At 43.5% G+C, this 22,036-nt stretch overlaps 1 protein-coding gene across 1 annotated transcript in view; it reads right to left on the reverse strand.

Moving 5' to 3' along the window:
- Plekhm3 (pleckstrin homology domain containing M3) overlaps positions 1-22,036 on the reverse strand; it is a 162,477-nt gene that overhangs the window by 10,676 nt on the left and 129,765 nt on the right. The window contains exon 7 of the mRNA XM_036173200.1: positions 12,729-12,886. Within this exon, the coding sequence (XP_036029093.1) occupies positions 12,729-12,886 (158 nt within the window). The remainder of the gene's footprint in view (positions 1-12,728; positions 12,887-22,036) is intronic.

Raw genomic sequence — 22,036 nt, forward strand, 5'->3', positions numbered from 1 at the left:
CAGGGTAAACACTCCTCTATTCCCATGTGTATTCAGGTTACTTATTTACAGTTCTGGGGGAAGAAAACGAATATACTAAGAAGTGACCTAAAAGATGTTTTGAAATTAAGTTCTCTGAGTAGTTTAGTCAAGCTCAGATATTTAATGTCTTCTGTCTCTGATAACAGAGGCCTCCCTGCCCCAGGAAAACACACCTGCCCCTAACATTTGACAGGATGTTAGCCAATACTCAAACGAACAAACAAATTCACATTTTGGTAATGTCTACTTAAATAAAAACTTCCATGGGTTGGGGATTAGCTCAGTGGTAGAGAGCTTGCCTAGCAAGCGCAAGGCCCTGGGTTTGGTCCTCAGCTCTGAAAAAAAAAAAAAACAACAACAACAAAAAAAAACGAAAAAAAAAACCTAAAAATAGTTTAAAAACTAATTTTAAAGGTTTGTCATTTAAAACTTTAAAATCAATTAAATAGAATGTGACTAAGTTAATAAAATAAACCACTGATTCATTCATGAATTACTCATTGAGTAGTTACTATGTACTACTCTAGATGGAGCAGTGAGCAGAACACAAAAATTTAAATTTAAATTTTCTTTTAAATGGATCTTACAAAATGGTAGACAGAATCACAGTTTGAGTTTGTATCTTAAGCTGCTTGGGTAAAAGAGTATCAAAATCAGTCAACTTGCTTGAAACATTATTGCTTGAAAAATGCTGAACCCAGGGCTAGACCAAAAATGCCCATACCTTTTGTTAATCTATGTTGGTACTACCTACCTGGTAGGTCCAGAGGGTGGGGGCACATCAGGGGTCATGTAGCAACTTAGTGACAGAATTAATGATGTCTACACTTGCTCATCCATTTCCCATTGATCTTTCCATGAACTAGCCTGTCTCTACTAATTAAGTGGATCCTAACATTTTATTTTATTGAAAATAGTTTTTTTTTCATACAATATATTCTGAGTCAATAATTTTTAAAGCAATTAAAATTTATCCTTTACAAGTACTCATCATAATTATTTATAGATTGAATCTGATTATTTTTAGAGTCAGAGATGATGTGCCAAATGGAAGTTATAAGATTGCATTTCCACATGACTCCATTTTATATATTCACATTTAAATATGTAAATAATATATGTGTTGAAAAATAATAAGTAATGGGGAATTTTTTTCATGTTGTGTGTACTTTTCAAATCTCCTAGAGTGAGCATCAATTCATTTTATAGTTAGAAATAAAAATATAATTTTAAACAATGATGGCCACTTCCTCTCTAAACAATAGACAATTAATTAGGTTGTCTGGCATGTGTACAGACAAGGCAATGTTACCTAGCTACCTAACTAGAAACTTATTAAGGAACATGTCTTGACAGCAATCTACTGAAATGACCAAACGTAACGGTGGCCTCCCCAGCGAGGACTGTGGTTATATATGTGCTGTATTTATCAAGAGGCTAATGACATACAGGGTGGGGTCAGCCCCATGCATTCCATGCAAGTCTTGTCTGTGTTAGCTGACATTCTGAAGTGTTTTGACACATGAATATGGAGCCACCCAGCTAAGCTGCAATGTTATGTATTAAGTTATTCGTTGAATAAAGGTTTTTTTTTTTTTTTTTTAAGGCAAAAGAAAATGAAAGACTCCCCCACCTTGTCACCAAACCACCCAGCACTGTGCTGAAAAGTTTCTTTTCTTCAAATCAAGGAAAACCTGCAGTGACCCAGCAAGGACATCAATACATGGCAGGGTGGGCAGTCATGAGACCCGCGAAGAGCACAAAGGCATCTCGGTACCTCATTACCGTATCCCTGCCATTCACACGCTCTCTGGACTCTGTTTTTTCCCTCCCCAGAGAGCCACCAGGTCTCTGTAGACAAGGACGACACTAAATTATGGCGGGAGTTTGCGCGAGAGCCACTAGCAAAGTGTCCAGCACTGCAATCCCAGAGTCTGGAAGCAGCCAACAGACAGAAGCAGGTAGTTTCCCAGAATGGCACCCAGGAGGAGGAGCCCAGGTTCCCTTTGGCTCTTTCTAAGATCCTACACCTTATTACAGCACTCCCCGAGTGGGCTGCTTCCCAAGAAAAGCCACAGAAAGGAAATATCATTCAAAAAGACTATAGACATTGGGGGTAAGTTCTTCCCTCCCTAGGCCCGGCCCAACCAAGGCTGGAGCCCTCTGTTGTTGAACAGGATGTAACAAGACTGCCAAGCAGAGCCCACAAACCTGGTAATTAGGTGCGCCGACAGTGTTTGCTTTGGAACCATTTGCCAACAAAGGAATGTGTCAGGCTGATTAGTGAGAAAAGGGTATGTAATGTGTGTGTATTTAAGTCCACATGAGGCCATAATCCAGGAATTCAGTCTGTTTGAGCAAGGGCTCGCAGAAATGAAGGCTAAATAAATAGGAAGCTACGCTGGGACACTCGCTTCTGGATAGCACGTCTTCCTCAACCTGTAGCCACCTGCAGCTCTCACACTTTAAAAAAATGCCGACCAAACATTGAACATGAGATTCTCTTCAAAAAACAATGAGCTAGAAAAATGGAGGACGGGGTTGGGGAATTAGCTCAGTGGTAAAGAGCTTGCCTAGCAAGTGCAAGGCCCTGGGTTCGGTCCTCAGCTGCTGGGGAGTGGGGGGGGGGGAAACGACGACAAAGTAACAGAAAAATGGGGGACTTTGTAAGGCTTCTGACAACGGTATCTGACATTTACTCTCCATATGTCCTGCTAGTGGGCCAGAAAAAAGCAAACTGAACAACAGAAAAGAAACACAGCGCTTTCCCCCTGACACAGGCTCTCACTATGTACCCTCGGCTAGCCTGGAACTCGGTTTGTAGACCAGGCTGGCCTCAGATTCACATGGATCCCATTGTCTCTGCTGGGATTAAAGGCGTGTGCTCCCACTCCTGACCTGAAAACAGATCTTAATGTCATTACTCATGCTGGCTAAGAAAAATTATGTTCCCGGCCTCTTTGACGAGGAGGAGGGAATTCAGTGCTTTAGACAGTAACACACAGCTTCAGTTCTTTTGAAAACAAAACCTCGGCTTGATTGTAGATAGGTATTTGGAGGTCCGCGTGTACGTGGGGTGTGAAGAAGGGCAGAAAGTACCGGTGTAAAAGAACTGTATCTACATCCCCAAAAGTTCAGGTCCTCAGAGGCAGTCAGGGTGGTAGGGATGTCAACAAAATGTGAAATGATGACAGCAGATTCAACAGGTCAAGTACACTAGGCAAACTCATGTGCTTTTACACACTGGATGGTTCTGGAGTTCGGCCGGATAGGTAAAAGCAACAGGCTTCATTTTCTAAGATCCTTGGGAGGGATTTTTTTTCAAGAACAATTTCCCCTTCCCATTTCCCTTTCTTCTGTGAACTAACCTGAGAAAACAGTTCTCAACACAGCAATGAGGAGCTGTTTGTAACCTCACTCGTTCCGGCATTCCCATGAGGCCCATGCTCATTCTGGAGATGGTGTGGGGAAAGGAAAGGTCTCCTACAGTGTCAAGATGGGATGTGGCGGGAGAGTGGGTCGGCACAACTGGTGGGAACTCAGTGCTAATAAGTTCAAGGGCCTGTGATCCATCCTCACTTCTTGGAGGAAGAGAAATCAGCTACATGTACACAAACAATGTTCAGTCTGTACTGTTTAGTTTTCCTAATGTTGTTCTTATTGTTACTGTTTGTTTTTGTTTTTATGAGACAGGGTCTCACCAGGAAACTCCGACTGGCCTGAAACTCACTACAGAGACCAGGCTGGCTTCGAACTTAGAGATCATCCGCCTCTGCTTTTCTAGTGCTGGGATTAGAGGTGTGCATCTCTAGATCCAGCTCAGCCTGTACTTTTTAAGCCTCATATTCAAAACTTAAAATAACAAACCCTTTTAGAAGACCTCTGCCGGAGCTGCAGGTACCCTGCGAACACACAGGAAGAACATCATCTGATGCCTTCCCAAGGGCAAGCTGGACAGACCAATCTTCCTGCCAAAGCAAGCCCTTACATGGCAGGTCAGTGGCTCCAACCTTGTATACAAAGCTGGGTCTATGTCACACTTTTGTAATGCCACCGTGCATTTGGAAGCCTTGAAACTCCCTTAACTAGCTAGTTGATTTAAAAAGCGTTGTCTGCATTCATGAGCTAACAAAACAGTAAATATTTATGGAATGCATAGGCTATGAGGACAGCAAACTCAATGCTGTGTTGTGTATAATCCTCTACCCGCATCTGGATGTAGCGAGGAAGGTTATGGTCTTAGAGCGCAATGGTTTCTGCATTTGAATACCAGTGGGGACTCCCTGTCGTCTTGAAAGAATAAAAATTAGCCGAGCCAAATGGACCAGGACAGAAAGGATGGCATTGACTTGGGGTGGCTGGCTGTGTTCACAGGTCTCTTCCAAGATGCACGCAGAGTGTTTTCAAATTAAGTGTTTAGGAAATAGTGAGGCTGTCCCGTCAGCGGCAACAGGATGGGGTCCTTAATATCAAGAGATGATTAGTGACGTGTGGAGATGACTGACAGAAAGCTGCATAGGAGGGAATTTAAAGAGAGAAAAGGAAAATGTAAGGCCTGGGTCGCTCTGTGGACTTAGCATGACATCTCTGCTTGCATACTCAACCATTTCTCCTGAAGCCTTCTTGCCACATCGCCCTAACCTTTGAACCTGTAATTCTTAGACGTTAGAGCTCTTACTTCTTATTTCTTGGGAGTGTGTTGTTTCTACTTCTCTAGGATATGGGATTTTGCCATTGTTTTAATGGAATGTTTGTTCCCCCTAAAGCCATGCTTCCCTTGTATCCTTTCTGAGGGTAAGTGCTGGATTAAGCTTAGTGACTGAACGGTCTTCCTATTGTATTCAAATCTTGCAGTCTGGACATGAAGGGACTCTTAGTTAAGGAGTTGTAGGTGTTTCATTTGTACCTGAGAAGCTTGGGGTAGTTAAGACAAGGCCCCTCAGCTTCCACAGACAACCTCCCTGCCCAGTGATGTAGGGTATTAAGCTCTCTCTTAACCCCATCACAATGGCCATTCTATGGCCATTCTTCCACTTAACAGCAGAAATGTGTATCTGCCCCATCCCAGTCTGACCATGGCTTACTGCCCCAGGTGTCTAAACTCCCAGAGGAGCAAATAAAGGGACAATTGAGCACCTCTTCAGAGAGGCAGATCTAGATAGCTTTCCAATGACTTTCAGGGTATATCCTGCAGATGTCTTTGAAGACAATAGCTGCAGAGGAGCCGGTGGCGTATGATGAAAAGGATGGACGCTGAGCGAGATATATAGTTAAGTGTTTCGCCTTATCTGTTGGGGCAAGTGAATTGTTTTCCCTGAACGTAGTTTCCTTATCATTAAAGCAGAGGTGGGCCAGGAGATGGCTTGGTGCATCAAGACACTTGCCACCAGGTCTGATGACTTGAGTTTGATCCTCAGAACCCACGTGATGGAAAGAGAGAACATCCACAAGCTGTCCTCTGACCTCCACGTGGAGCGTCCACACACATACATGCACGTACGCAAAATAAACCAATGAAGCATAATTAAAACGTGGACAGGCAGAAGAGAGAACTGCCCTGTGCAACCTGCTAGAACTGCTGCTGGCCAACGCCAGTCCCCATAATTTGAGCGTGGTTTCTGCATGTGCCATTGGAGGAGCGCTACACACCGAAACGAGGGGCAGGTTTCCAAATCACAGTCAGGAAGCATCCTCTTAGACAGTGAATTATGGAAAACAAAGTCCAAGCTGACCAGTGTTTGTTAGATGGTCATAATCGAAAATGCAGTGTGAACACAGTATTTTCTACTCACCAAGATGAATGTGCTAGACTCAGCACAGAGTTCTCTAGAAACCACAGAAAGGGTCTTCCTCCCTACCATGCACATCCTCATGCAGAGGAGGTCCAGGGCCACTTAGCCCTGACCATGCTTTAATAGAACGGTCGCATGGCTCTTCAAGCTGTATCTTACTGTGAGCAGGTGGCCCAATATATACCAGTGCTACACTCAAGAAATTGTTTCTTGGCCGGGTGGTGGTGGCACACACCTTTAATACCAGCACTCCAGAGGCAGAGCCAGGCGATCTCTGTGAGTTCGAGGCCAGCCTGGTCTACAAAGCAAGTCCCAGGACAGGCACCAAAGCTACACAGAGAAACCCTGTCTCTAAAAAATAAAAATAAAAATAAAAAAAAGAAATTATTTCTTGAGAGTTGTTTTAATATCATGCGAGTTGGTGTGTCTGTGGTGCGTGTGTGTATGAGTGTGTGTATGAGTGTGTGTATGAGTGTGTGTGTGTGTGTGTGTGTACACGCGTGTGCATGTGTGCTGTGGTACATGTGTGGAAGTGAAAGAACAACTTCAGGTGTTGGCCCTCATACTTCATCTTGTTTGAGACAGGGTCCTTTATTGGCTGTTTGCTGTGGTGGGGTTCTGGGGGTTCAGCTATCTACACATTCCATCTCATTGTAGGGGCACTGAGGCTCCAGACATGTGTGTACCACATTCAGATTTTACATGGGTTTTTGGCTTTAAACTCGGGTCTTCATACTTGCACATTAGACACTGCCATCTGGCCAGACAGGGTTTCTCTGTGTAGCCCTGGCTGTCCTGAAACTCACTCTGTAGCCCAGGCTGGCCTTGAACTCACAGATCCACCTGCCTCTGCCTCCTGAGTGCTGGGATTAAAGTCATGCACCACCACCACCTGGCCTGTATTTTTTTTTTAAATTAGGCTATAATAATACTGATAAAATTTGGCTCAACAAGGATATTAAGTACTAAGGGTGACAAATTCACTAAGTATCTCATTCAAAGATTTTTACATATAGATGTTAAAACACGTTTTGGTATGTAAAATTTCAAATATATTCAGAAGTACAGAGCACAGTACAAGAAATCCCCGTGTATCTCTCACTGAGCTTCAAATGACTGACGACACTCTCTTTCGTTCCTATCCATCCCTTCAGTCCATGTGTAGATTATTTGAGGCCAATCCCATATATCACATTCTTTCATTCATAAACACTTCAGTGACACATGACCTCATCATTCTAATTATTTTATTTAGCACATTTATTTCTGGCATGTATCTGGCTCAAAGTTTCCCCCACTATATTCTGACTGTTTCCTTTGTCTTTTCCTGTAGACTTGTATAAACTGTTCTCAGGGTCTCTACCTGGAACCGGAGCACCAAGAGGAAGTGCAATGGGTTCCTGAGAAGTATTCTCAACCTAGATTCCAGGAAGGATGGTCAAGGTTCATTCTGAATCATACGCTTTGCAAGTTGGAACAGCTGCCTGTGACTCGTAGAGAAAGGATTCTAAACAGCTACAGATTCTGTCCCACTGGATAAAGGCCTCTCACGTGGGGTAACGGGGACATTTTGGTGAGAATTCAGAGCCTTGACAGTCATACTATCTTTGAATACATTCTTTCTTATAATATCCTTGAAGATATAGATTTTAGGACTGAAACCAAATCTTCCAGAAGATTCTGTGTGCAGTCCTTGTCAAAGGACAAGTCTAGGGACTTGTGGCATTTAAGAATGTGTAATGCGGTATGCTTAGATCTTGGCTTCTATGTTCGATCTCAGTGAAAGGAGAGGGTTCCTTGGGACATGAGGCCACATCTTGGATGACGGTGAGAGATGTAAAGCATGAGCCTGGATCATCTGGTACAGCCAGAAAGGAAGAAAACGCTGAACAGCAAACAAACAAGCAAAACTCACAATAACTGAGATATTGCAAAAAGCGACTCTGGAGCCAATGCACAGCTTGAATGCAAAGCTGGAAAAGCTTGAACAATAGACCAACATTGTAAACCAACAAAAGAGCTCTGCATCAATCCACACTGACAAGAACAGCAAACAAGTGGAGAAAAAAAAGTAAATGGGAAAAAAGACAGGTCTCCCAAGAAGGATTTCAAATAATTTTGGGCATGCTCAAAGGACAGTGAAACCTACCGAGAGTCCCATGTGATTCCTTTCAAAGAGGAAGAAGAGTAACTTCTCAGAAGAGGAACCTGGCACAGACCCTGCAGCATAAACCATGACGGTGGTGTGCTTGTCACGTGATGAAAATGGGACTTTACTTCCACAGTCTCCCTTGAATGCATAAAGTCTAGTCTAACGCTGTTGTTTCTGTTTTTTAGAGACTGGGTCTTGCTCTATGTTGCCCAGGCTTGTTGGAACTTGTTATGTAGTTCAGGGCTGCCTTGAACTTGTGGCGATCTCCTGCCTTGGCTCCCGAGTTTCTGAGATTACAGGTATGCCCAATCATGCCTGCCCTAACTCTACTCTTAAAACAACAACAGGGTTGGGGATTTAGCTCAGTGGTAGAGTGCTTGCCTAGCAAGCGCAGGGCCCTGGGTTCAGTCCTCAGCTCCCCCCCCAAAAAAAGAAGAAGAAGAATATAAAACAACAACGACACCCCAAACAGACATACCCAATAGTATCCTTCAAAACTGTCAAGATCATCAAAATAAGTAAAATCATTAACACTGTCATAGCTTAGTCTAGGAAGATACGAAAATTAAATGTAATGTACTATCCTAGAATAGAAAACGGATTCAGCAAAAACGAAGGAACTATGGAAGAAACAAAACAAGCCACAGACCTTAGCTAATGATGACTCACTGTTTACTACTTCCACAGATGCATCGTGCTCGGGTTAGGTTGAGGAAGCTGGAGATGGACAGTGGGGTGTGCAGTGTGTAGAAACTGCAATATCTTTGCAAGTTTTCTGTTCTAAGAAAGTTTGTTTAAAACTATTCCATCTTGATCTTGGAGTCAACCATTCACACAGACAAAGCTTCTAACACTCTAGATACCTTCAGAAGTGCCAGAATCACAGATCATCAGAGCTCCTTAGTCAGAATCACTGACACTGGTGTCTATCTTCTCCATTATACGACCTCACTGTGGCAGTGTGGCACTGTTACAGTTAATAGACCAGGATGGACATGTTATTTTATCCAAGGTCTACAGTTTAAATTCAGTTCATTCTGTACTGTCTGGCTCTATGGGTTCTGACAAATGTGTATAATAATGTCATGTTTACACAACTACAACATCACACAGAATAATTTCACAATCTATTTTACTAGTTACCCTTCCCAGCCCAGAATCTTGACAACCAGTGATCTTTTTACTGTCTCTATAATTCTCCATTTTCTAGAATGTCAGACAATTTTGTGGCCTATATGGATATATCACAGCTTGCTTACCATTCACCTACTGATGGGCTCATGGTTGCTTATAGTTTTGGATAATTAGGAATAAAGTTCTTATAAACATCCATTTGCATGCTTTCATTAGAACATACATATTCAACTCATGTTATTGAGAAGGTTTTTTTAAACTGCCAAATGCTCTTGGATTTTTCTCACATCTTTCTGTTACTGATTTCAATTGTGTTGGGGGCAGGTATATATGCACATGTGTATGTGGGTCTATGTATCTATATGGATGTATGCAGAGGCCAGTGGAGGACAATGGATATCTTCCTCTGTCTTTCTCAACTTTGATTTTTTGAACCTGAGACTTACCATTTCAGGTAGGCTGGCTAGCCAGTTTGTTCTCAGGATTTTTCTATCTTGGTTCTCCTCCAATCCTAGGCACTGGAGTTAAAGGTCCAGAGGGCCAGGCTCAGCTTTTATATGAGTACTGGGGATTCAAAAGCAGGTGGCTTGCATAGGAAGTACTCTTATCCACTAAGTCATCCCCCTTACCCCATTCCTGATTTCTAGTTCAAGACATGATCTGAGAACATACTTTGAATGATTTCTAGTAGGTAGACTTTGTTCAAGTGTGTTTTATGCCTCACAATGTTGTCTCCTGCGAATGCTCCACATCACATGTGCTTGACCAGAACATGCATTCTTCAGTTGTCCGAGCAGTATTCTGGTAGATGTCAGTTAGTTCCTGTGCCGAACAGTGCTGTTTGGTTTAAGCACATGCTTGCTCTGAGTCTCTGCCTGCTGGAGCTGTCTGACATCACTGTCACAGCAGACCCATTTATTTCTCCTTGACGTTCTATCAGTACATGTTAAGGATGTGGGTGTGTACGTGTGCATGCACATAGGTGCAGTCAATTCCTTTCTTAAAGGATTGCCTCTTTTGTTCTTGTGTGAAGTACTATTATTATCTTTTAAATATTCAAGAAGAGTCAAAGGTGAAGTCATGTGGCCTTTGTTTGGGAGGTTTTAAAATTAGTTATTTTCTGGCTTGTTATAGGTCTCTTTGAATTTCAAAGAATTTGAATCTATATTCTTCTTTCTGCATGTTGGGGTTGTTTGTTCTTTAGTTTCTTGAAGTATATGTTTAGACTACTAATTGAGATCCTTTTCCCTTTTCAACTACAGATGTTTATAGCTCTAAGTTCCATTAAGCCAGATGTTATCTATTCTTCTGACACTGAGATATGACAATGTCATCTGCAAAGTTCAGGCTCAAGAACCAGTCAAATGAAAAAAGAAATCTAGCTGGGCAGTGGTGGTGCACGCCTTTAATCTGAGCACTTGGGAGGCAGAGCCAGGCGGATCTCTGTGAGTTCAGGGCCAGCCTGGTCTACAGGGCTAGATCCAGGACAGGCACCAAAACTACACAGAGAAACCCTGTCTTGGAACCCCCCACCCCACCCCCGCCCAAAAAAAAAGAAAAAGAAAAGAGAATCACACAATGTTTCAAGTAAGTTCAGTTTGGCACTGGGCTGCATTCATAGCTGTCCTTGGCCTCATGCAGCCTCATGTGGACCACAGACCACGGGCCACAGGCCACGGGCAACAGGCTGGGCAAACCTGTTGGCCTAACATTTTCTATCCTTTTTGTTTGTTTGTTTGCTTTGATTTTCGGGACAGGGTTTCTCTGTAGCTTTGGAGCCTGTCCTGGATCTCGCTCTATAGACCAGGCTGGGCTCTGCCTCCCAATTGCTGGATTAAAGGCATGCGCCGCCGCCGCCGCCGTCACCACCACCCAGCGGCCTAACATTCTTTATTCAAAAACATTATTTATTTAAAAAATGAATATTTTTACATATTCATTCCATATGCACATATTTCATTTTCATTCACTTAAAAACACTTCAAAAATTTTCCTTATGATTGCTCCTTTACCCTGGGAGTAATTTAGAAGGGCACTGCTCAGTTTCCAAACATTTCATGGATCTCCAGCCCTTTTCCTAGTGTGGAGTTTTAAATCTATGTGTGAGAGAACACACATGCTGTAGTTTCAGTCTCCTTAAGCTTACTGAGATCTGTTTTGTGACCCAACATATGGCTTATTCATTTAGAAGCATCTTAATTTTTATTATTCATTTTTATCACAATATCACTCATGTGCCATAAAGCTTGGCCCTCAAGGCCTCTAATTCATGAGTTTCAGCAATCACAAAATTATGTGACCATCTCTGCAATCTACGCCTACGACATTTGCATCATCAAAACCCCTGTGTTCACTAGAAACCTTTATCCCTCTCTCAAGCCCCAGGCAACCACAAGTTGACTTTGGATCTCCTTATCTGGGGCATACTATAAAAAGAGAATCATACCAAATGTGGCTTTTTGCATCCAGTTTCTGTTAAGTCTGTATTGTGGCAGGCAATCACTTTTTCTACATCACTTTTCCAGGCTAAAGAATAGTTCACTGGGGGCATACATCAAATTTTGTTTCTTCGTCAGCTGATAAGCACTTAGGTTGTTTCCTTTTTATGATACTATACACACTTTTGCTATGACCACTTATGTACAAGTTCTTATATTGAGTGTTTATCTAAAAAAGCAAAGGACCCACACTCAGGACACTTTTGCATTTGTGTGTCCTTCTACGTATGGGCTAACCCGAGTTCTCGAATGCTTATAAATCATCTTTGGGTTTAATAAGTGGCCGAAGGCTGAGTCAACGCTCACCATGTCAGCTCTGCTCTACATGCACAGCCTGGCTACCCGCCTCCTTTCTGCTCTGAACCACAATGTAAATGAGCTTTGCAGGGTGGAAATGAGCCATGACATTCATGGCCAAAGAAGCCAGTGCACACACAGTGAGTATTTCTATTATGTTTCTGGGATGAAAGGAAAAGTGTTATGTATCATTTTGTGAGTCTAAAGAAGCCATAGTCAAAACTGATCTAAGTCAGTGGGAAAGCCGTCCAGCTGCCAGAGACGTGCCGATGCCCAAACATGACTTTGGTTAGGAAACGAAGCCCCATGAACTTCTGCTTCTCTGTCTTTGGGCCCTAAAACTTTCATCTCTGTTGTGTCTGGAAAATGTGCTCCTCACCAGGGCCTTGAGTTGAAGTTTGAGCAGTCAATCTAGGCTTGGCCTTCCTTTGAGGAAGCCATTTCCCATTTCTGTTTGTTGTTGTTGTTGTTGTTTTTTTTTTTTTTTTTTTTTTTGGGACAGAGTCTCCATTATTTCCCATTTCTAATCATTTGGCTCTGGAAAGCTGGGTGGGAATCTTTTTCCCTACTCTACTCCAAGACTGAATCTGAATACACAGGTAAGCTGATAAGCTAGAGTGAGGCAGCATTCCTTTGCAGCTCTGTTGGCTCCTGCATAAAGATGGAGAGTAAGGGTTGAAACAAATGGGAAGCAAAGGGAGAAAACTGTCTTCCAGTAACTAGAGGAACCTGATGACAGGTGGGTGTGAGAGAGACGCAGCTCAGCTCAAAGCTGCCCCAACGAACGAGCAGGTGACACTGAGATACATTTCCATAGGCCGGGATAGTCTGTACCTGCTTGTTGAAATGTCCTCAAAGGGATAGAGGATCTCTCCATTGTTACAGATTTCGCAGATGAACCCTTTCTGGCTACAAAGACTGCAGCTGTAGACGTGCGAGGTGGCGAATTTAATGACCTTGCCCAAGAACGGAGCCAGCTTGCCCTCTATCACCTGCAGAAAGAGAGACAGGACAGGGAGGCACAGCATTGAGAACACGGGAAGGGAAGGGGTGCCTTTCCCTTACAACAGGAAAACCTCTAATTATAATTTCCCAGCAGCCCAAGGGGGAAACGGCACAGGACTTTGCTCCAAAGGAACCGGTTTATCCACTGGAGCTTGGAAACGAGGGTGCCTAAGCTCCTTCTGTGTTCCTGCTTTTGCAGTGTGGTGTGGGGACGTGGGGAGCCCGACCTGAGGAGACCAAGTTCAGAGTAGGAGGCTGGCAGTTTGTAGGACACGCAGGGGGAGCACGGGCTCAGAGGCCTATGTGATTAGGTCAGCAGCACGGCTTTCCTCTGATGAATTAATGTGACTTCATCTCCACTCTCTCCCCCATGAACACACAGCAGATATAGAAGAAGACGGGCTTTCTCTTGCTGCTGGTAAATATAATCATTTAAAGAGGTGTAACCTGTTTTGAGAGCCATTTTCAGCTTGTAATCTTAAATTTCTTAGTTTTTTTTTTTTTTAATGAGCAAATTTAAAAAATGGAGGTCTTCACATTAAGAGCAGCAGTTCACAATACAAAACAGCAACTTTAGTCTACTTTTGAAAAGAACCAATGACCTTGCAAAACTAGCCTGAATTCTAGCATGATGGTGACCCTCGCTGCATGCTCCTGACAAGGCAGGGGCTGTCCACAAGGCAGCGGATCCCACCATGTGCCATGGATGTGCCTGTCTGCCCTCCCTGCTGCCATTTTACTTGCTGGCCTGAAAAATCCATGAGTCTGGAACCCATGGCAGTCACATCACTTTGCACTTAACTACTATTCATAGGCTTCAAAGACTTCAACACCTCACACACCAGTAAGACAAAAGTCTGCCCTTTATTTCTGCACCATTAATGACTCTTTATATGCTGATTTTGATATCAGGAAAAAAAGATGAAATCAACTTAGAGACTGCTAGAAAAAACTAGGAATAGCCACTAGATACCTTTTTTTTTTTTTTTCAAATAAGTACCTAGTCCAAATGACAATTTTACCTCTAACCAACACCTAAGTGAGACACAGTAATCACACCCAGAGAAATGGATAAGCATAATGACTGGGAATTCAAAATGGAAGACTTCAAGGAAGGTAATTTTTTTATAGGAAAATGAGGCTAGAAATGGAGGAGGATTTTAAGCACTGGGAACAATACCACAATGGTCAACACAGAGGAGGAGGGAACAAAGCAGAGATGTCGGACTGCCACTTTGTGTCTTTGCCTTTTTACAGCATTAAGTGTATACCATTTTGTATTAAATACAAAAAATGAATGTAAAATCAAGTTCATTACAATGGTTGTTTGCTGAGCTGGGCCAGCATGCACTCCCCCACTCTTAGAACCTATAGAAAGCTGTAGGTATACTAGACAAACCTCTCCCAGCTCTGTTCTCCCAGGGGTGTTAACTTCAATAACCCCAGAGAGGCATGCACCTAACACCAACACGAGATGCACATTCTAGGAAACGCCAGACCACCAAACACTTTCCCGTGTGTCACAGCACTGATTCTATACTGTGGTGACAATCCTGCTGAATTTAGGCTCTTTTTCTCCTCCTTGAGCAATCACGATTAATGACTCATTTAGACAGAGGCCCAAGAATTTAGGATGGTCTGAAATCCTGGTGAGGAGGTGAGGAGGTGAGGAGGTGAGGAGGTGAGGAGGTGAGGAGCGACCCCAGGAAGACACGGGTTCTCCTCCAGGGTCTGAAAGAGACTGAGCATCAAGATCTAAGTTTCTTCTCCATCTAGAACTCATCGGGACAAGAGGATGAAGGTTTTGAAGGCTCCTAAAATATTTCACCAATTTGATATGGCCAGTGATGTATATGTACTCCTACCTGGGGAAACTAATGGCCTTTTGAAATAAACCCAATACACACCTCCATTTGACTAACATTCCATTTATTAACTAATAAGAATCAGTTTATCCTCTCAAGAAGCCACTCCATTTTACTTTTAGACTATTTCAAGATTGAATTTTTGAATTTTATTTTAGCTGTCACTAGAATATTAGGATATTTGTGTTCAGTGACAAAGAATCGTGCTACTAAATTTTCACTGATGATAATCACACCTATACGATTCTTTGGGTCTTCTAGAAGCATAAATTTCAAGTTATAATAGTGTTAGTAGCAGTTCTTGTTATTCATTGATAGCCAAGGTGGAAATTACGCATTGACCGTGAGTGATTCATCACCATCAAACACTGTCATTCATTCATCGTGTTTTATTGATTCCCTCTCCCACTTCTTGGAAATCACAGCTTTATTGAGATCTAATTCACACACCACACAAGTCTGCTATTTCAATTTAAACCTTGGTTTATTTATGGAGTTGTATACTTCGCTACAACCAGCCCTCCCTCCAGCTCCCATATGTAATAGTTAAGGCTCCACTGCCATCGTACTCAATTTCCCCAAGATCTAGGAATCAATAATCTACTTTCTGTCCCTATAAAGCTATTTCATAGAAACAGAACCATATACAATGTGTGTGTGTGTGTGTGTGTGTGTGTGTGTGTGTGTGTGTGTGCGCGCACGCGCGCGCGCGCACGTCTTCTCTCACTCACCATAGTGTTTTCAAGGTTCATGCTGAGTTCCTTTAACCTAGTTTCACGAGCTCCAGACTCTTACCAACCTCTCTAGATTAACAAGATAATCTCCGAGTTTAATCCCAGGAGCCAGTCTTTAATCTGCTGAACACATTTATTAGTCAGTTTTCCAAAAGACTTCTATCACATATCAGCTCTTCTCTCAAGTCTTCAGTGAATCACTAACAAAAGCTCTTCCCTGATTTGATAGAACCTTACTAAATTACTATGTCCCTGATGTTGGATACAAGAGAACTGTGAAAACTAGACTTTATGTCTCATTTGCTTTGCAAGGTCTCCAAAGCGGGAGCCTACATACCAACCCCCATGCTCGGTCTTGGGCATCTTCCATTGTGAGCAGTACTGCCGACACACTATGTGCTCGCTCTTGCGCCTGTCCTTCCAGGTCGTTTCCTTGATGACGGTAATGTCACTCTTCTTACCACTCACTGAGATTTCATGAAGGCTTTGTGGCTCTAATCTGTTCTGACTTGAACCAACTTCCCCAGCACCCCCTCCCCCCTTTTTCCAGACAGGGTCTCTCTGTGTAACAGTTCTGGCTGTCATGGAACTCACTCTGTAGACCAGGCTGGCCTCGAATTCAGAGATCTGCCTGTCTCTGCCTCCTGAGTGCTGGGATTAAAGGGTGCGCCACCACTGCCTGGCTCCAAAACCCACTTTTAGCTACAACTGTCACAGATCTCTTTACTTTCACACCATGTGATGCAACAAGAAACCCAAGGCTGCTTATTCCCTTACTACTGTCTGCCCGACTGTCTTGCTTATTGTGTGTTGAACATTTATGCACTGAGCATACACATGTGAGAACATCTGGCCACTCTTACCTACAACCTGGCACCTCACATGGGACAGCTTAGGAGAGCAGATCACTCGGCAGCAAAAAGTGAGCCCATTACCCTTTGAAACGTCCCCTCCCTGCCAGGCACTGAGTTCCTTGATGAGTAACGATGCTGCCCTGTCCTTTTCCTTGGCCGCCTGCAGTTGGGCGTGGCGTTGTTTGGATGTCACCAACATTTTCAGTCACTGTGCTGTGTGGGTGAGGTAGGAGCCCCGAGACAGCATTGGGGAAGAAGCAGCTCACTTCCTCAGGAGTCTGCTTTAACTGTTTTGTACTTGATTACTGTTCTTTTTAATTGTCGTCTCAGGTTTGGGGCCATGTTCCAAACAGCTGAAGCCGCTTCAAGGTTTTTTTCCTTCCCCAGAAGAGTGAGGTAATATTTTCAAGTTAATTTTAGAATTTATAAACATTCCACTTATATTACTGAAAGGAAAGACTTTATACTTATACATTTCCAGGAACAAGGATCTGTTGTCCTCGAATGCAAAGACAGCAGGAGATGAGGAATGGCTATCGTGGCCTCTGGTCTAGAGGTTGCATCACTATGAAACGTGGGCTCCACGTGTGCTATTCTGTATGGTTCCTTTCAAATATAAGACGTCCCTTTATGTGCATAACTGCTCAGAAACACCCAAGTGCCCTGCCTTCCACATCCTTCCCTCTACCACCTAAGAGCCTTACACCTTTGAGTCCCACATCCAAGCCATCTCAGTGTGGCTTAAGGCTACAAAAGTACTAGGAGGATGGTGGCCTTAGATGAGGTCTTCATTTCTAGCTGAGAATGAAGAGCAGAACAAAGCTACCCGGACCCCACTCCACCTGGAGAAAGACAACAGGCAAGGCACAGTCAACCGGGAGAAGGTGCACTGGCCAAAAATACACAGACCTGAGGAAAGTCAGATGGGAACTGAATTCTGCTACGTCACCCTGAACTGGTATGCCGCCATAAGTGACAACAGTCCTCTACAGGGCTCAGCATGAAGAAAGTCTTGCAGAGCTTCTACCCAGGCTACAGTTGTTCCAGAAGACCGTGGTGGAACTGGGTGCAAGCCACAGCTGGCCGGTACAAAGGAAAGTACAAATGGATTCTGTTTTTGTTGTTGAGACGGGGTCTTCCCATGTAAACTAGGTTGGTCTCAAACTCACAAGCCTCCTACTTTGGTCTCTGCCCTTCACCATCTCCAGGCAACTTTATTTACTAACATACAAATAAAATATCACATTTCAGCACAAATCAAATATCACCACATTTCCCCCTTTTATTCTAATAAAAAGAAAAAGAAGTTATAACTAATATAAGAAAGTACTACAGTTACAGGTGTGAGTTCACAAGTATTTTCTTAATAAAAGTGGTCAATGAAAGAGTTAAAAAGAGAAAGCCGCCACTGCACAGGTTTGCTTTGTGACAGCGTAGTGCCAGGCAGTTGGCTTTATTAAAGAGTCTCCACAGAGCCGACCTCACAGGCTTTCCACACCTACCACACTTCACTGTCTCTGGGTTCGGAAGCAGTGGTATACTGCTGCGAGGCTGATCTGGGCACAAATGGTAGCTGTCTTCCTTCCAGCTGGGGGACTCCGGGCAAGTTACTAAGCCTCCCTGAGCTCTGGCTTCCTCAACTCAAAGCAGCTAGTATTGACACTGACGTATGGAGCTGAAAAGAGGATCAGGTTTAATATGTTGGTGAAGTGGGGAGCTTGGGGTCTGAGGCTAGCTGGTCAGTAAGTGATAGCTGACTGCTGCCTTCTCTTCATCTAAATAAGAACCATCAATAATTCAGACTCACTTTTCTTCCAAATACTTTAGAGCTGTAGCTGGGCTAAGAAAGAAAGGTGTGACGTTGACACGTCGGTTTTCACAAGGCCCATTGTTCTTCTGTCTGCATGTTATCAGGAGGAAGGAAAGTAAAACAGACACATCCAGTGCCTCTGATATTGCTCAAGTCCACAAGAGAACAGAGCTTGGATGAACGTCTCACTCTGGCTGAGGCCAAAGGCTTGGGGAGACAAACCCAACTGAAATCACCTGTTACAATCCCATCTTAGCACCACCTGGGAGTCGTCTCTTCTTCTTTCAGATTGCAAGTAAGGTAGTCACAGATTAATCTAACTGCAACAAGCCATCAACAGTTGGAAAGACACTTGGAAAGACACTTCATCTCCAGCATCAGGTGCTTTGTGAGCAGATGGCCCACTGGCTCTGTTGGAAGGAAAGTGGGCCTGTAGGACGAGGCTTAGCTACCTTTCCATTTATTTTCTGCAAACTGCCTGTCTACGTGAGTAAGAGCATGACAAAGCAATTAGCAGAAAGCATGTGTAGCTCTTCCCCCATCTCCTCACCCTCTGTACCTCATCCACTTTCTCCACACACCCAACTCTTCCTTGAGGAAAGGCAGATGCCCAAACGGCAGTGAGAGCTTATTTCTGTTTTCCACTGGACTTAATTTCTTGTCCTGAGCAAGGAAGGTACCAGTCTGACTCATTTGCTTGGGGAGTGCACACAGACAGCTATTTCAGAGCTGCTGAACTGACTGGGTGTTCAAAGAATATATAACTCCAACTGCGATTGAAAATTGTATCACTTTATTGCACTGTTGGACGAGAACAAAATGTAATTATCAAGCTGACTACTAGATTCTCCTTTTAAAAATTCATTTAAATCATTTCAAGTATTCTTGGAATTTGAAGAGACTGTCAAATGTCACTTTACATGATTCAGTCATCTGAGAAATATACCAAATATGCTTATTCTCTTGATGCAAAAACAGCCCATAAAAGCTGTCCGGTTGAACTTCCAGCTTGGGGATACACACAGTTCCCCTCTTCTATTCTGGTCAAGATGGTCAGCAATGGAATTTGAGGCCTATGGCTTTCTGCAGACTAAGACAACAGTCTTTATTTGATTTACTTTCTTGCAGACCAATCAAAAATTACAATTAAGTTAAAAAATAACCCAGGGCTGCCTTCTCCAGACCACAGTTTCAGAACCAGCTGCTTATTACTCATGTGTGGCACCAGGAAATAGCAGTGTCATGTTCAAGGTCTGCAGCCAGTAGCGATCTGTGGGATTGGAGGAGGGGCACACACCACTTCTATGCTGTTTACCTTCACCTTCGGGGCACCATCACAAAGTTCACGAGCTACACGGATGGGGACGGTGCAGAAAGAGAGAATGACAAGGGGGGCCACACAGGAAAAGGCTCTTTCAGATTTACCTTACGCACCCACTAATGCTTTCCCTCAGACTTGTCAAAACAAGCTTTCCTTGTTACCATTACGCAACATCTAGATTCTGGACACTATTGGGAATTCTGGGGTTACGAGGTCTACTGCCCTTGACAAAAAATGACTTCTACTCTAAAAGCCTAATCAGAAGATCCAATTCATGCTGAACAAAGCCACCAGAAACAGGAAGGCTCAAAGAAATGAAAGCATCTCAACGGTCAGGCGCGGTAGCACAACGTCTAATATAATTCAGTTTGCATTTTCTTGAGCACAAAAGGTTGTATTTTTGCAAATGTGTGCCATTTCTCAGCATTCTTAGGCAGTGAGAGATGACTAGTGCCCTAGGTCAACTAAGTTAGTGTGACTATCTGTAATCCCAGCACTGGAGGCCGAGGGAGGAGGCTAGATTCCTGGAGGCAAGCCTAAGCTACAGAGTGAGACCCTGTCTCAAAAAACAAAAAACAAAAACAACACCCCCCCCCCAAAAAAAACCCCAAAACCAAACAGATCCTGCTCAAGCTTTGAAAACCCTAATTCACATGGAGAATATTCTGTCCTCTCATTCTAAATTCTACTCACAAATCCTCAAGGACAGAGAAGCATTCCACCAGAAGTGTATAGGGACGCCTACTTCAGAAAGTTGGGCAAAAACCTCCGTTCTTCTCTAAGTCACCTTTGAGGCCCACTCCCGGTTCAGTGCTGGGTGTGTGCACACGAACAAAACTCCTTTTCTCTAATTAGCCCCCACCCTCCGTCCTCCACAGCACGACTGCTCCACAGGAGGGAGTCTTTTGGCTTCTCCATCTTTGTGCTGAGGGATGATTATGATACCACCAAAGAGTTCTTATCTGATCCTAAGGGTGACGGTTTCTACTAAGACTTTGGAAACTATGTGATAATTCGATGTGGTCTAGTGTTGCTGGGTAGATTTGTGAGTGTCCATAGTCACTCCCCCCATGTTACATTTGCTTCCTGCTGGAGTCTTAAAGAATAAAAGACAAAGGAATTTGGATCCATTTCGTCCGTTGTTTAGAATGGCCAAGATAACCCGGATGAAGAGTTATTAAAAAAAAAAGTAATAATGGAGCCGGGCCTGTTTCCTACAGCTCTCTGCACTGTGCCCAGGACAGCTGTGCCCAGGACTGCCAGCCACATATCTAAGCCCCCAGCAGGCGTGTAGTCTTTATATGTGGGGAAATAGTTTAAAATTTTTTTTTTTTCTGGAGCTGAGGATCGAACCCAGGGCCTTACGCTTGCTAGGCAAGCACTCTACCACTGAGCTAAATCCCCAACCCCTTAAAATATTTAAAATTGAGACAGTTCTGGAAAATTTTCAAGGAGGATGAGCAGAATTTGCTCTGTTGAATTACTTATACGCCTGAGATAAATCTGATTTAATTTCTACCATTCATTTAGGCCTAGCATTATTGCCTTATTAAATAGTGAGAAAAAGACCCAGACAGTCATTTAAATTCACCTTTCTTATTTAATACTTGAAAAATTATGACTTAAAGAAGGGAGGCCAGGACTGGAGATTTAGCTCAGTGGTAGAGTGCTTGCCTAGCAAGCGCAAGGCCCTGTGTTCGATCCCCAGCTCAAAAAAAAGGTAGGGAGGTCATCACTCAGCTGGCTGGTGGCAGTTCCGGCTTCCTCTCTCTTAAGAGCCCTTCACAACTAGAAAGGGTCCTTTCTGAAGATATCTGGGGTCAATGGTCAGGCCAGGAGTTCTGAGGTCTGAGTGCCTACTCCCTTCCACGTAAAAGCACAACGTGTAGTCCAGGAGGCCCAGGTTTGTACTCCATTTTTACTTAATTATTATTATTCTTTTTAAATCTAGTCCACTGGCCTGGAACTCAGTATATAAACTGGGCTGGCCTTGAACTCATGGAAGTCTGCCTGTCTCTGCTGGGGTTAAAGGTGTATACCACCACGCCTGCTGGGCTGCACTAACAGTTTTGATCTGTACTAGATCTACCTTTGGCTATGGGAACAATAGCACAACTCTTTCCCTTTTTTGTTTTTTCGAGACAGGGTTTCTCTGTGTAGCTTTGCACCTTTCCTGGAACTCGCTCTGCAGACCAGGCTGGCCTCGAACTCACAGAGATCCGCCTGCCTCTGCCTCCCGAGTGCTGGGATTATAGGTGTGTGCCACCACGACCCAGCTGCACAACTCTTTTCAGTGGTCACATGGTGTGGGGATTTTTTCAATATAGAGATGACCTTATACATTATCGTCTTCTTGCTTGAACTCGGGGATTCAATTCCATTGGGACGAAAGGCTCTCTCTATGCATGGATATGGGGAAACTGGAGAAATATGGGTTTCCAGAGGGGACTTGAGGAGAGGACAATAGGAGACCTTTTAACAGAGCCCACTGAAAGGAAGAGAAGAAAACCAAAGGCAGCCTTACCTGATCATACAAGGAAGGACTATAAGAGT

Source organism: Onychomys torridus, chromosome 23, assembly GCF_903995425.1.
Source record: "Onychomys torridus chromosome 23, mOncTor1.1, whole genome shotgun sequence".
Lineage (NCBI taxonomy): Eukaryota > Metazoa > Chordata > Mammalia > Rodentia > Cricetidae > Onychomys > Onychomys torridus.